General features: G+C 39.8%; 1 protein-coding gene across 6 annotated transcripts in view; it reads left to right on the top strand.

Moving 5' to 3' along the window:
- The window catches only part of sema6cb (semaphorin 6Cb), a 189,546-nt gene that overhangs the window by 117,802 nt on the left and 56,296 nt on the right, over window positions 1–15,448 (top strand). For all 6 annotated transcript variants that reach the window (XM_074653012.1, XM_074653014.1, XM_074653013.1 and 3 more), the window contains 4 exons: window positions 1,119–1,176; window positions 5,918–5,974; window positions 6,374–6,475; window positions 13,831–13,921. In XM_074653012.1, coding sequence (XP_074509113.1) covers window positions 1,119–1,176; window positions 5,918–5,974; window positions 6,374–6,475; window positions 13,831–13,921 — 308 coding nt within the window. The remainder of the gene's footprint in view (window positions 1–1,118; window positions 1,177–5,917; window positions 5,975–6,373; window positions 6,476–13,830; window positions 13,922–15,448) is intronic.

Here is a 15,448-nt window from a genome sequence, read left to right as displayed (position 1 = left end):
TCGTTAGACCCTGAAGTATCCATTTGATTATATAAAACAATGGATTTAGTTGTTTGTTTCATCTTTATTTAACCAGTAAAGTCAATTAAGCATGAAGTCAATTCAGTTCTCATTTCCACTGATGGCTGGGCAAGAGGCAAATGGGCTTTTGAAAGGGACGTGAGGGAGAAAATGTGCAACAGGGAGGCAGGCAGGTAAAAAGAAGTCAGCAATAGACAACATAATGTCAATAGTAAAGATCATTAGAAAATGCAATCACATAATTTCAGAGTAATTCATAAATTTAAAACTTCCTCAACAGGTTCAATAGTAAATTCTGGCTTTCCTGGGAAAAAAAATGCTTGTTATCCTGTTGTGAGTCAGACTTGAATACCCAAACTTGAATTACTTTGTAAGCTAACCCAGGCAGCACGTCCAAAGTGTTTCTAGTGCATTTCTCGGCCTAACTGCTCGCCTCTCAATCAAGATGTCGTAGGTTAATTTTCTAAAAAGTACGAGGTTGCACCTCCCCTACCTAATTTCCATTGTGCAAAATAAATTCTGCTACAGTTTCTTGGCTCAGTCTCAGACTGCAGTGCTCTCGCTGCCAAGAACCCCTTCTGAAAAGGTAGAGTGATTCCTAATGTACCTAAGTGGACTTAATATTTTCCACAGCTGCATACAACAAAGTGCATGCCACACTTCACAAAGTGATTCGTATGGGTTGTGTCGACAGTTGGGGAAACTTTTGGTGTTGGGAAAACTTTTTCTGAAGTTGAAAAGCCAATAAATCTACCTTCTGTTGTTAAAACAGCTTCGATCAGTCCAGGTTTTGGTGAAATGTTTGGATCAGAGGCTTAAAGCCCTGACACACCAAGCTGACGGTCGGTTGTCGACCAGTTTGGGGCCGTTGGTGAGCGTCTGTCGGCCTAGTTGCGGTGTGTCCCGCATTGTCGGCTCTAGTCGGCCCGTGTCGGAGACCTTTTCAGTCGGCCTTCATCGCCGCAAGTTCTTTGATGTCAGGTTGGTGTGTCTGGGCCTTTATGGAGCTTTGCATTCAAAAAAGCTTCAAGGTCTCGCAAAAAGCATGTGGAGATTGCCCCACTAACAATAATGTCCTGTCTCTCTATCTCTTGCAGGGACCACGTGTTTGCCATCAATCTTGCCACTTCATCTGAGCAGATAATCCCACAGCAGGTAGGAAAGTCTGTCCACAGTCTGGTGTTGCCTTTCAGAGTCACTTCTGTTTCAATATCCAACATATAACCTTTATTCATGTGTGTTTGAGTCAATATCCATGTATTTATTGAAAATTATTTAATGCGTAGTTTGTAGATGCCATCTGTTTCTAAACTGGACTATGATCTGTTGATTTCCTCGATGCCAAAACTCACATTCAAGATGAATTCTTCCTCTAACACTGACATTTAGGGGTTGTTTGATACCTCTTGATCCTTCAAAATTAATACCAATAATCTTGTGAGTAACCAATAGATTTTGAATTACCCAGCATTAAAGTCTTCCCCCACCAAGTCCCTATTTTTTCTTCCGATATTGTTGCACGTTTAAAAATCAATACGACCTCACGTTGTGTAAATCACGTTCACACACCAACTCGAAACTTTCATCCATCATTTAAGTTTTCAAAACAGGTTCGATTTTCTACATTTTTCGCATCCGTCAAAAGGTAAAAGAGGGTTGTTTGACCACTTAGAGTAACCGTCCGTGCAAACGTCATCATCCAAAATCGCATCTGATAAACATTCAAAATATGGATTTGATGTGCAAAGACCTTTACTTGACATTTTTCTGCAATTCATGTTTAATTAAGTTTTAGGATAGGTTTGGGCGATATGCTAAAATTTTCCAACCGGCCACCGTCAGCCCAGTAGCTTCAGCTGGGAGATCAGCAGTTCTAGCGGCGTAGTGGCGTAAAACACACTTCCCTCAAATAGAAAAACAAAATAAAGCTCAACAAAACCTTCTTGATTAGTCTTTCCAACACATCACCCACTCTGGTTTGGTGGAAATAAACGAGTGAGATGTGAAAATATGTCGGCTGTACACACTGTTTCTCTCTCTCAGCGGATGAGCGGCTCTCGTTCTTCAGAGGCAGACCATTAAATTAGTAAAACAGAATGAGCACCCAAAAAACAACAGGCGATCGTCCAATCGCCCAACCCTATTTAAGGATTCTTTGGTCATTTAACATGCAAGATGACTGACCGTGGGGTTAGACCTCATCCTGTACTATGGGAAGATTGTGATGCATTGCAGTGCTCTTACGACTAGTTCTTGTTTTTTCCGAACCACTCTGTGTGTTTTTACGGGAAAAATCTCTTGTAATGTTTGTATCTCATTATTTTCCTTTCTACCCTTGCCTGCCTTTTCATTCAAGTATTAAGCAATCTCTCTTCAGACATATATTCAATAGTGGAGCGGGGCTCTTGTGGCTTTTGAAGTGCCATGCTCCTTCCTATCTGAATCTCATTTGTCAAACATGATTGCACTTAAATAAAAGCCCTCCGAGGCCGGGACTTTTGCTTGGTTGTATTTAGATTAGCGCTAAACACGGCTATTCATTCTGATAAGGCCACCACTCCATGTCAGAGAGATCTAAACTATTGATTTGGGTGTAGACTGTGGCACAAAGACATGGGAACTTTTGAGCAGCACCACGTCAGCTTATCTTTTTTCAGTTATGTTATATGAGAACTTTCGATATTGAGTGTTTTTATATGATGCATTTTTTTCGCCATTTACCAAAACCTCCGCCGCCTCCAGGGTGACAGCAGGAACTGAGTGGAAAATTATTGAAGACTGTACCCTCTTTCTGCTTCGTACTCTCCTCTGACTGACTCATATCACCAGAAAATGGTGTGTCCTCTTCATCGCAGATCCATTCCTTCACTCTGGATCATTTTTTAAACCAGCTCTTCATTTTTCACACCGGGTACTCTTTCACATTCTCCCCTTCGCTGATCTCCCCGGGCTTGGGTGGCCATAAGTAATTATTAGTAAACCAAATCGAGCGTGGACAAGGCAGGGTCCATTACCATAATGCTGACTCCTGCTGAATCGTGTCAGATCTTCACAAAGTCGCGGCGGAGATGTTCCGTGCACGGGCCTGCAGGGCAGAGAGCTGGCTTTAAAATCAGGGACGACAAGGAGTCGTATATATACTGCTCAGAAAATGATTGATATGTTAGTCCTCACTATTCTGACTGAGCTTATTGATATTGTGGATAGATTGTCTTGTGTGTTTTACCAAAAACCACAATGCGCAGTTGTTTTAGGAAACAAGTGCAGTGCCCGTTCAAAACATGCCTGTTAGTAACGGCCCGATTGCTCTGCCTCCGGAATTCCTGCTTGTAGCTTTCTCGAGAATCGCTCATCCAAACAACCTCACACTCAACGCTTCCTTGGGTCTTCAGCAATACACCGGCCAAGTGTGAAGTTAAAGGACAAAACATACAGACAGACAGAGACTCCTTCCATTTTAGTTAGAATACTGAGCCTTTGTAAGAAATGATACTATATGTTTAAGACCTATTTTCATATCTGCAGAAAGAGCCAATAGGCTTTGGGCCAAATGCAAAAGAATCAATAAAGTCAGAAATATTGATAGAATGACTAATGCTTTGGTGGTTTTAGCAATTTCAAGGGATTTGTTGATGATAAAACTAAATATAGAATACTGCCGGTCTTATCCTTTAATGTATTCATGATGACTGTATGCAGTGGAAACAAACAATGTTGGTTCAAAGTGGTCTAAAGCAGGAAGCGCTTTACAATTCAGATGCGTGTCTCATCTTCATCAAGTGCTAGTTTTCCTTTGTACCCAGCTAGATTGCATTCACCTTTTCTAAGTAGTTTCTGTCCGATTTGACTGCTGGACTGAAAGGTTTCCGATAAAATGGAAAACCAGCCGTGAGAACAAGAAAACGAGTGGCCCGGTGGGACAAATTGTTTTTCAGGGGCTTGTGGTCCAAGAGGAGTGACCCCTCGGCTCCAATAAGGCATCAAGATGTATTAACCCACACGGTGGCTGTTGTTGCGATGTTGTAGTTGAGGAAACCTTGAGATGGATTTAAGACCTACACAGACACAAAAAATGTACAAGCCCCTCCAGTTAAGTGCAATACCTTTCAGCATCTTTTTTTAGTTCAATTTTCTCTTTCATTTGGTGGGGACACAAGAACATACTGTAAAATAAACAAGATATAAAGGTATTCATTCAGAGTAATAAAACATCTCATGTTCATTCATATCAAACACTGTGCAAAGATCGTCAATGTCAAAGTGATTAAAAAATATGCATATGTATAAATGTCTGAGGATAATTACCTCTTATTGTTAGGGTTGTCAATCAATTAAAACATGATTGTCCATAGTTAATTGTGATTAATTGCACATTTTTTTCATCTTTTCAAAATGTACTTTAAAGGGAGATTCATCAAGTATTTAATACTCTTGGGAGTGGGCAAATACGCTTGCTTTATGCAAATATATGTCTATATTTATTATAGGAAATCAGTTAACAACACAAGAAAATGACAAATATTGTCCAGAAACCCTCACAGGTACTGCATTTAGCATAAAAAATATGCTCAAATCATAACATAGCAAACTGCAGCCCAACAGGCAACAACAGCTGTCAGTGTGTCAGTGTGCTGACTTGACTATGACTTGCCCCAAAACTGCATGTGATTATCATAAAGTAGTCATGTCTGTAAAGAGGAGACTCGTGGGTACCCATAGAACCCATTTTCATTTACATATCTTGAGGTCAGAGGTCAAGGGACCACTTTGAAAATGGCTATGCCAGTTTTTTGTCGCCAAAATTTAGCATAAGTTTGGAGCGTTATTTCACCTCCTTTGCGACAAGCTAGTATGACATGTTTGGTACCAATGGATTCTAGCTTTAAACTGCTACAACCTAAAAATCGCAAGTTGCGTTAATGCGTTATTATCACATTAACTTTGACAGCCCTAGTTTTTACACATTTTAAATTTTAAATGATTATTATTGGGCTTGTGAGGAAATATAAGGTGGACCATCTGAAGAAAAGTTTACAGCTATAGTTGAAACTTTTATTTGTTCAGGAGAAAGCAGAGTCGGCATTCGAAAGTGTCTAAAACAGAGATCTTTTGGACTCACAGTTGGTATTAAAACCTAGTCTGAAATATCGAAGGAAGAGTCGCCTCAAGCTCAGACTGCAGACGAAGAGCAGATCCCAGTCGCGCTGCACTGCTACTGCTTAGAGAGGCCGTCCCATTATACCCGAGTGTTGATCTGTTACTGAGTGAGACGTCAAGCTTCCTGTCTGCTCAAACACTGTCAGGAGCTGTTGACAAAAGAAAGACTCGGAGCTGAAGCAGGAGTGTACACAACCACCAGCATCCTCTGTGCTATTTATGAGCTCTGAGAAAATTTGGGTCAGTAAATTATCTGACAATTGAAGGGAGCGTATTAAACCTTCAACCAGGCAGAGCTTGTTAACAAGTTGATGGATCTTTTTCCATAACAGCCCACTGGATGACCAGCGCTGATACAGGAAGTGTGTGTGTGTGTGTGAAGACTAAGAGCAGAGCTTTTAGCCAGTAGGTTAATTGGGGCTAAATGCTCCTCATAAAGACAGTGAAGCGATGCAAACATGCTTTGATTTCATTACGTGTGTTCTCACAGATCCAGACTTATTTTGCAGATTTTATATCACTGAGGCGCCACCGTGTTTAGCTGCCCGCTGACGAGCTGCGCAGGCATCCCTGATATTTATCTGTTTGTTTGTTTTTTCACGACACTTTATTGAAGTTAATGAGATTTTCATCACAGCTGTCTCGTAATAGCACTTGATCGATTGGGAGCAACAAAAGCTGGGATGGTGAGAAACAGCTTGTCTTTGAGCTGACAGTTGGCTGTCTGTTCATTTTTCAGAAACTGACTTGGAAGACGAAGGATGTGGAGAAGTGCACTGTGAGAGGGAAAAACAGCGTGAGTATCATCTTCCTCTTTCTCTCTGTTTTTCGCTTTTATGTCTCAACTCCTTTTTGCTCTCTTCCTTTGCCTCCGTTTTCCTGCACAGTGACGATTTGTAATAAGCAACGGTGTGCAGGTGGCTTATCAGAATCAGCGGCGCATCCATCAGGAGACGACAGACTGGGTTTTTTTTGACATAGCATGTCCCACCCCAGAACTACAGTGAAACTATAAAAATCAGCCTGGGTGTTACGATAATGACTGTAAAACAGAGAGAAGGTTGTGTGTGTGTGCGTCAGCCAGTTAAATGCCGCAAGTCCTGCTTTGATTCTTTCTGTCGTTGGCGCGCCGGTAGCCAACATGGACCTGGTCCCTGATGCACGATAATATCAAGCTGTGTTTTCCACCTGACAGGACGAATGTTACAACTACATCAAAGTGCTGGTGCCACGTAATGACGAGACGCTTTTCGCCTGCGGCACCAACGCCTTCAACCCCACCTGCCGTAACTATAAGGTAAGATACTGTACTGCTGCCTCAATTCCAGATAAGACATCAGGTTACAGTACAGCTGCTATGAGATGTGTTTGGTTCTATGTCCTTGATTGCTGTTGCAGTTGAACCCCATTATTTAAGTAGCTCATGGAAATGAAACCGTGAAACTAAACTTGTATCTCATTAGTGCCACGCTGGCTTTTTTGTGAAAGTGACATCATCAAAGATATCATGTCATAAACACACACAAGATCACAAAGGCTCACACAGAACAGATGTTTTATACATCAGTGAAAACTGAAGTCAGTGTTACACGTTCAGACTGGGACACATGCAACCTACAGACAGAGAGACAGTAGAACCGGAGTGGTTATGGAATATTAGGTCAACATTTTTTTATTTGAGAATAACAAAAATCAGATTTAATTACGAAATATTTGTTTTTATACACATAGACACATGCACACACATTTATTGGCGAAGATGCTTATAAAGTTGTTTAATAAAAAGGGTGGATATTTTACAGTTGAATAATAAACTTTACAAAAGATAACATTAATAGCATAATATTATAATATTTTTTTAACAATAAACTGCACTTTAAAATAGTTTTAGGGCGCTTTAACAAGCCAACATTTAGTCCGTTTTAATCAAACTATGGTGCGGTTTGTTTGGACGGTCGTGAACACAGTAATCGTACTCTGGCGCGGACCAAAACAGCCGGTCCGAGACCGTCTTGCGAGAGGTGGTCTGTCGTTTCCAAGCAAATTAAAATGCAGGCGAGGGAGTGACTGATGTTTGCTTGACATCTGGGCCGAAGAGAGCATACAGAATATGCTGAATAAAGTCCACAAAAACAGTGACATTTATAAAGTCATTCGAGATAAACTGGAGGAGAAGGGATTTGTGCACACAGTAGATCAGTGCCGAGTCAAAGTGGTAACACTTCGACCGCAATATATCAAAGTCCACGATTCCCTGCATCACAGTGGCAGCTGTCGAAACGAAAATTATTAGGTCTGCTTTAATTTGTGCACTGTGAAACTGAACCAGACTAAATAGAAAAAAGTATCAATTTCACTTTGATTCAGACTAACAAACAAATTATGGCTTGTCAAAGCGCCTTTAATTTATATAGAGGCATAAATAAAAACACAAATAAAAACATAAACATGATATAAAACTGCATTATAAAACACTATTACAGCACTGCAATTTTGTTTTTCACACATGCCAATACACTGATACAGATACAGTACATCTGTAAGGCTACCAGAGCCCGGACAATAGAGAACATCATGGTAACACCGCTGTGAAAAAGGACATCTACTGTGAAATAACACCTACACAAAGACTGCTACAAAGACATGGTCATACCAGGTTGAGTGCAGCATCTGTCAGCTGTAGAAGTCGTCTGTCAGCCGGCACTTCAATATGTGTTTTCAATGATGATGCAACAAACAGCTGTCAGTTCAAACTGCAGCCGCACATGTGAAAATAACTGGAAAATTATTAAATGCATGAAAAGGTACATGTCAGAAGGTGGACGAGACACCCGGCAGCAGATGGGATATACTGTTCGCTGTGAATGGTGCCATATTTGTGTTTCACGTGGCCAGGTGACTTCAAACGCTTAATGTTGGTGGAATGATATGTTGGCTCAACAAGGCGGAGATGGAGAAATCTGTTGACAGAACACAAGATGTGCTGATGAACGCAATAATGCGACAGCTTCTTTCCCAGCTCTGAAACAACAAAGAGATGAAATGAGAGGGAAGAAAGAGAAGAGAGAGCACGGTCAACAGACAAATCTAAGGCAGTAGACGAGGCTCTCAGCTGCTGCTCCTCGTCTCTATGGTTATTCCAAAGCTCCGATGATAAATAACAGCGTTGAGAGCTGCTGCCTGAGTGGAAACATTATACTTTAGAAAAGACACATATATAAAAAAAAGAATTTAGGATGCAAAATCAAGCGTTACAGTTTGAGCTCTGTTGAATAAAAAACCCAACATGACATTGTGGTGGAGCCTCAGAGGTGACATCACGGGTTTGGACTGTGATTCACAGCAGGCCATTAGAGGAGCAGGGAGTACACGTCCTACAGCACAGACTGTAAATCTAACAGTGTGGGAGAGACTGAAATCCAACAGGGAGCTGAATAACTCAAGACTTTTACATTTCACTGGATTTTTTTTCCAGTGCGCTGACCTGTGAACTAATAGAGTGGTTTATATCAAGGAGCCAGGGGGAGGGGGGTGAACGGACTCATTTAAAGGTTTACACACAGTGAAAAGGGATTAACGCAAGCATGTGGATAGCAAAATAAAAAGGCAATAGTGTAGATGTTATGTCATTTTGTATTGTTGGTACTCAATACAGAGATGACCTCTGAACCTGTGATGTAATGGGAGTTTTGTTTTTGGCAACTGGAACTAATGGAAAGTTTTGCATACTATATCTTTACTACCATCAATAACAATAATACAATTACGTTTAAAGCACATTTATTACAAATGGAAGTAATTAAATGTGCAAAAGATGAAAAATTAATACAGAAAATTCTAATATAAGAACAAAGAAAATTAATGCAATCTAAAATGAAGTGACATTTAAAAACAATTTAAAACAAAAGTGAACAAATTAAAACAAAAGTGAACAAATAACATCAAATACACTGAGTGGGACTTTTTATTCATGTTTTTGAGTTGTCCATTCGTCCGTCCCCTTCTCTAGAGCATGATACCTTAGGAACGCCTTGAGGGAATTTCTTCAAATTTTGGCAGAAACGTCCACTTGAACTCAAGAATGAACTGATTAGATTTTGGTGGTCAAAGGTCACTGTGACCTCATGTATGTCCCATTCTCGTGACCACGATATCTCTGAGAAGTGAAGCCATTGTGGAAGTGTTATGAGAAAATGACCCTACTTCTCATTTGATTTATTACATCAGTAAACAAACCGTAGTCCACAAACCAATGGGGGATGTCATGATAACTACAACCACTTCTTATATTGAGTCTATGTATCTGACACTAACATCCACTTGGACTCACGGATGAACTGATACGATTTTGGTGGTCAAAGGTCACTGTGACCTCATAAAACACCCTTTTGGCCATTACTCAAGAATTAATTTGCTAATTATAACAATTTAAAACAAATGTCTCATACAATAAAATGATAAAGTGACGTCATTTTGGACAGATAGGGATGTAAACTGCAGCTTGACTGGTTGGCGGAGACCTACAACCGTGAGGCGGTAATTCTAGTTGTTACTTGTTGGCTGCTAAGATATGATTGGACAATCCCTGTTTGGAGGAAGGGTTTAGCGAATGGTCAATTCAACCAAAAATGAATATTTGATCATTGAATTATTGCCCAGTATAGTCTGTGGGCTCATGAACTAAATACAGTACAGCATCTCCCTAGACTGATAAAGTATTTTTCCAGGATCAAATGATGTCTCAGTTGTCATGGAGGACCTGCAGAGTCTCATCGCTCAGCTATAGACTATGTCCAAAGGTTAATACACAGGAGTAAGATTGATGTTAAATGTTTAAAGAACTGCATACCGACCTACATCATCATCTCCCTGCCACAGAGCGACTGATTTACACAAAACACCTCCACAGATTTGTTCTCTAGGCAACCCCCCAGCTGTGTTCTCCCCCCACTTACCTTGTCTTTTTCCCTAGCTTGGAAAAAAAGTGCAAGAGATGACTATCCAGGCAGCTGAGGGGGAGAGGGAGGAAGTGTAAATCATATCAAGGAATCTGTCTCTGGGACTCTGTGGAGGACAAGAGGGGGTTGAGTGAGAGGCCTCTGTGTTGTTTGTTGGTCAAAGACATGAATGGATGCCCAACCATGAACATGCAGCTTCACCGACCAGACTGCTGAGACAGCTGGTCTGTAGACAACAGAGAGGCTGCCTTCAACATGCGTTTGCGATACAGCAAAACCTTGAAGCGTCAAATCCATCTGTCGTCATCTTTCCCCTGTTGGGGTAACGATTCTGCAGTCACTACACAGCTTTGTTGAATCCTCAGTTCTCTCTGACTTCTGAGCTCTGTTCTTTTTGTGATGAACAAACTGCTGTTTCACTTCAAATCATGTCACTCTGCAGGCGAGAAGTCTGGTCAATACTGTGGCTTTCTAATCAGAATTTAATTTAATTTTAACAGCATTCATCTGATTACTGATTAGAGACTGAATGATACTCTTAACCATGTTTATCTCTGTTTCTATGGTCGCAATCCTGCTTATAATATTTGCTTTTCTTCATCCATCACTTGGAAGTATTTCTTGATTTCTTACCTCTTTGATGATCAAGATCACATTACTGGAGTTTATTTTGGAGAAAAACCATAGTCCTTACTTAATAAAGAGGTTCTCTGGTTTGTTGCAGAATACAATTAGCCCCTTGTGAACCTTGTCGGTTATCCAAAAATATATATTATCTTCTAGATATTTGTCAAAGAAAAGAGCCGACATAAAAAGAGTGACTACTATGACTGAAAATCATTATAGATTTTGACTTTATGTTTCCCACTGATCAAATGATTCAAACATTTATGAGTGAGTTCCCTGCTGCCATGTGTTCTCTAGGTCACATGTCTCTTTCTTGCTTTTCCTCGTGTATCTGTTTCCGGTTGTGAAAGCCAGACTGGCATTTAAAGCACTTAGTCTTTTGCCACTTTCTTCTTCACTTGTGTGATTTTATTCATGTTTTTGGTAAAAGGCACTTCTTACCAATTCTAACTCAACTTTGATGCAGCAAGTAATGCAACATATCCTCATACAACAGTTTGTATGATATCTTAAGAAAAGTTATTTTGTTATTTTGTCCCTACAAATATCCAGCAACACAAGCGATCAGTGCGCCTGTGCAAGCTCCTGCTATGTTTAGGCAACAAAACTACTTGGTTACGTTTAGAAAAAGATTGAGGTTTGGGTTAAAATCACTACGGGAGTGGCGCTATTTAAGTTTGTCTCGTGACAAATAAATCAACGTTCAGATTAAAATAACCACCGAAGTGGTGTTACTTAAGTACAGAAGTTACGTGACAAGCAAGTCAACGTTTGGATTAAAAAAATTACCAAAATGGCATTACTTAAATACTTATATTACCTGACAAATAAATCAACGTTTGGATTAAAATAACTACGGGAGTGGTGTTACTTAAGTATAGAAGTTACATAAATCAACGTTTAGATTAAAATTATAACCGAAGTGCCGTTACTTAAGTACCGAAGTTAAGTGACAAATAAGTAAACGTTTGGAATAAAATAACTACGGGAGTGGCGTTAAGTACGGAAGTTAAGTGGTGTTACTTAAATACGGAAGTAATGTGGCAATTAAGTCAAAGTTTGGAATAAAATAACTACGGGACTGGTGTTAAGTACGGAACTTAATTGGCGTAAGTTCAGAAGTGATGTGACAAATAAGTAAACATTAACCTCTGGGTTTCACACGGGACACAAACAGTGGACTCCTGGGTGAAAGTCCGGTGTTTTCAGACCCACCCATCCACCTCGACCTCCTCCCTATGTGGACTTTGTTGCTTTTTATACTTCCTGGTTAACAGTTATGTTAATTTCATACGAATTGATTACGTGGGTTAAATACGAATTATAGTGCATTACTTTTTGTAGTTATGGCTACAAACAGTGCATGAGAACAGCCTGAAAAAAATGCAATTCATCACACCGGCAACAACACAAAGTAGAGACTGAGTCTGAACAGTAAATGAACACTTGAAGCTTCACAGCAGTGATATGTAGGGCAGAGCTGTTGTGTTGGATTGCATCAGGTCCAGAGGTGTAAACACAAACGTCTTTAAGAATCTGAAGTGTTTTTGTACGGATGTCTTGGGGCACTTATGCAGAGTTCTGGATCGCTTATTTTCTCCTTCACTCGATAATTATATTGTCACATGAACACAGAGCAGCCATTAACCCCTCTCTTCCTAGGCGGTAATGAAATCAAATGAATCCTCGTCTACGCCATTTTCAAACACGGACTTGTGCATCCCGTGACTGATGGAGGCGGTTAGATAAAAATAGATATCTGACGGTATTTCAAACATGATTCAAAATCTATCAGCCCATATGTGCAACGTTTTTCCCAATCTTTGATGTTACATCTCAACTTCTTTGCACTTTTAACCAAGTAATAAAACAGAGAACAGTTAAGGGTCATTTTGGACCCTAAATCACTGTTTTTACACCGAAAGGGGTGTAGATTTATGAACTTCCAAAAAACACTCTGTTAGGTCTATTGTGCCAGAATTGGCTTTAAGCTCATTTACATCTGAAGTCTCTCGGCAGGTCATAATCAAAACATAACCGCCATGACGTACAACACTAAACAAACAGGACGAGACACATAAAACAGAACGATGCACCGCAGTACATAATGTGCACAATATAAACAAGATGACAGTATTGATAATCCTCATTTGATATAATGAACTAAATGAAAGTTACGTTAAAAGTCTTTCTTTTTTTTTTTTATTAGGTTGTATAAGTGTTTCCATTATTGTGTCCACTCCACACGTGACCTTTATATTCAAGGTTTGCAGTTTGAGGTCTTGCACAGAATAACAATAGAGTGCCTGTGTGTAAGGAGGCGACACAGCATCATATAAACCAAGCCAAGTGTTAATGGACTGTTAAAGTGGTGTGTGTGTGTGTGTGTGTGTGTGTGTGTGTGTGTGTGTGTGTGTGTGTGTGTGTGTGTGTGTGTGTGTGTGTGTGTGTGTGTGTGTGTGTGTGTGTGTGTGTGTGTGTGTGTGTGTGTGTGTGTGTGTGTATGCCTGCGTACGTGCGTACGTGCGTGTCAGTCACCTTGTTGCTACAGAGGGTGTTGAATCCACTCTGCATGCGTTCAACCTCCACTCCACTAACACACACACACACACTCACGTACACACCGCTGGGTTTAGCTTATTGTCGTACCTGAGGTTTACAACCTTGTTAACAGCATGTCGGAAAATAGCAGCTAAATATCTGCGGCTGAGAGATAAACTGTCGTCTCAGCTCCTGACAGCAGGACCTCCATCTTCACTCACTTCTTTTATGGACCCGACCCACATACAATACTTCAAATAAAACTAATCTTTATGATGCATGTGTTGCCTTTCATAATCACGGATTGATTTAATATGTATCCCCTCGCATTCAGCCACAGTTCTCACGTCATTAAAGACTTTTTGTTTGTGGAGCGATTTTGCAGCCGTGACCTCGTGGGTTTTTACGAGTGTAAACAGTGATGCTGTTTTTCGTATTGTCACTCTCTTTTATGTTCACTTTTTCTATTGAGTCAGCTTTACTGTTCTGTATATGGCCTTATAAAGTCTTCCTTTGTCTGACCTAGATGTCCACACTGGAGCAGGAAGGGGAGGAGGTGGTGGGACAGGCTCGATGCCCCTTCGAGTCCCGCCAGTCCAACGTCGGCCTTTTTGCAGGTGAGTAAAGCAGAGCAAATATCACAATTTCAACTCCCACAGCTGCTGATCTGTGTCATTACTCCTCTCAGAGTGTCTTTAAAGTTCCAATAATAGTGAGGCTGGGAGTAATGCCTTTCATATAGCTTTGTTTTTTTTAATCAAACTGGTGTTTACTGAGTGAATATGAAGTGCTCACTGGTAAAACAATCAATATGCCTGTGAGAGACTGTGAATACATTTTATGCAGATTAAGGTTAATCTGCCTTGAGAGGAACTTCAGACAATGCATAAATTCAAATGCTGCAGTCTTGCATGTTCAAAAGTGTTACTGTATATATGTTTTATTTCGATATTTTTAAAATTCTGTAAAGCGGCATTTTTAACCTCTAAAAAGTGGATGTATATTGTCGTTAAAAACTATTGTATTTATACTATAAAATTTTGTGATAATTAACAAGTAACTTATTTGAAAATTTCTTTGGAATTGCTGCCAAATTACCCCAATATTTACCTCAAAATGTATCAAAAATTACTTTATTATAAACATTATTTCATATTATAATCAATTATAATCTGCTATTTCCTAATAGCTGGTAATTTATTTAATACATTTTCAGGAAAAGAATACAAATTGATATGCTTTATTTCCATATCTGCTGATAAATAGATAATAATTAGCAAATAAATTATTTGAGATTTCCTAAAAAACTCCCTGAATCATTACATCAGCTACCAGGTTACATTTGTGTAGACAATAAGTCACACAATGGTGAGATTTGCGCCTGATCAGAAGTGTCTTCTATCAGTTTTGGTTTTCCACCTCCAATGAAGAGCAGCACACAGCCGCTTCTCAAGCCTAAGGGCCCTATTTTAACGATGCTATTTTAGCATATAATTATGTATTATTAAAATATTGGGGTAATTTGGCAGTAATTCCAAAGAAATCTCAAATAGGTTAATTGCTAATTTATCATCTAATTACCATGAATTTTGCGGACCTGTAAAATGAAGTGTTACCAAAAAAATTTTTGAGTAGGCCAACTTTTTCTACCGCTGCCAATACCAACATTTCCAGTTAGAGAGGGTGAAAAGTAAAGCAAGACAACATTTGCTGGGGCCCCCAAATCACTAAATCACTATATCTGCCCCTGCTTAAACATGTAAATGATAATATGATTTGCTTTATCTCAGACATGTGGTCATTAAACACAAAGATACACAATAAAAGAAGAAGATTGTATCAGAGAATATAGGAATAACTAGACTAAACTATGTGTAACTACTACTGCATCCCTCCGGGTAAATGTAATTAAGTATGAGTGCACAAATCACCACAGGCTGTAATCTAAATTTGCCCTTTGATGGATTCTGATTAGTGGATTATTTTCTGTGCTAATCATAGAGGAGGTGGAAGCTGATACTTTGTGAACATATGTGGGTCAAGTCGAGGGGAGGGTTGAGGGAGAGCCAGACCTGCACTCAGTCCTGCCAGGTTTCCACTGACATTTATGCAGAGTTCACACACGGGGTGTTATTAAAAGTGAC

Source organism: Sebastes fasciatus, chromosome 12 (assembly GCF_043250625.1).
Source record: "Sebastes fasciatus isolate fSebFas1 chromosome 12, fSebFas1.pri, whole genome shotgun sequence".
NCBI lineage: Eukaryota > Metazoa > Chordata > Actinopteri > Perciformes > Sebastidae > Sebastes > Sebastes fasciatus.
This window is presented reverse-complemented; position numbering and strand designations above follow the sequence as displayed.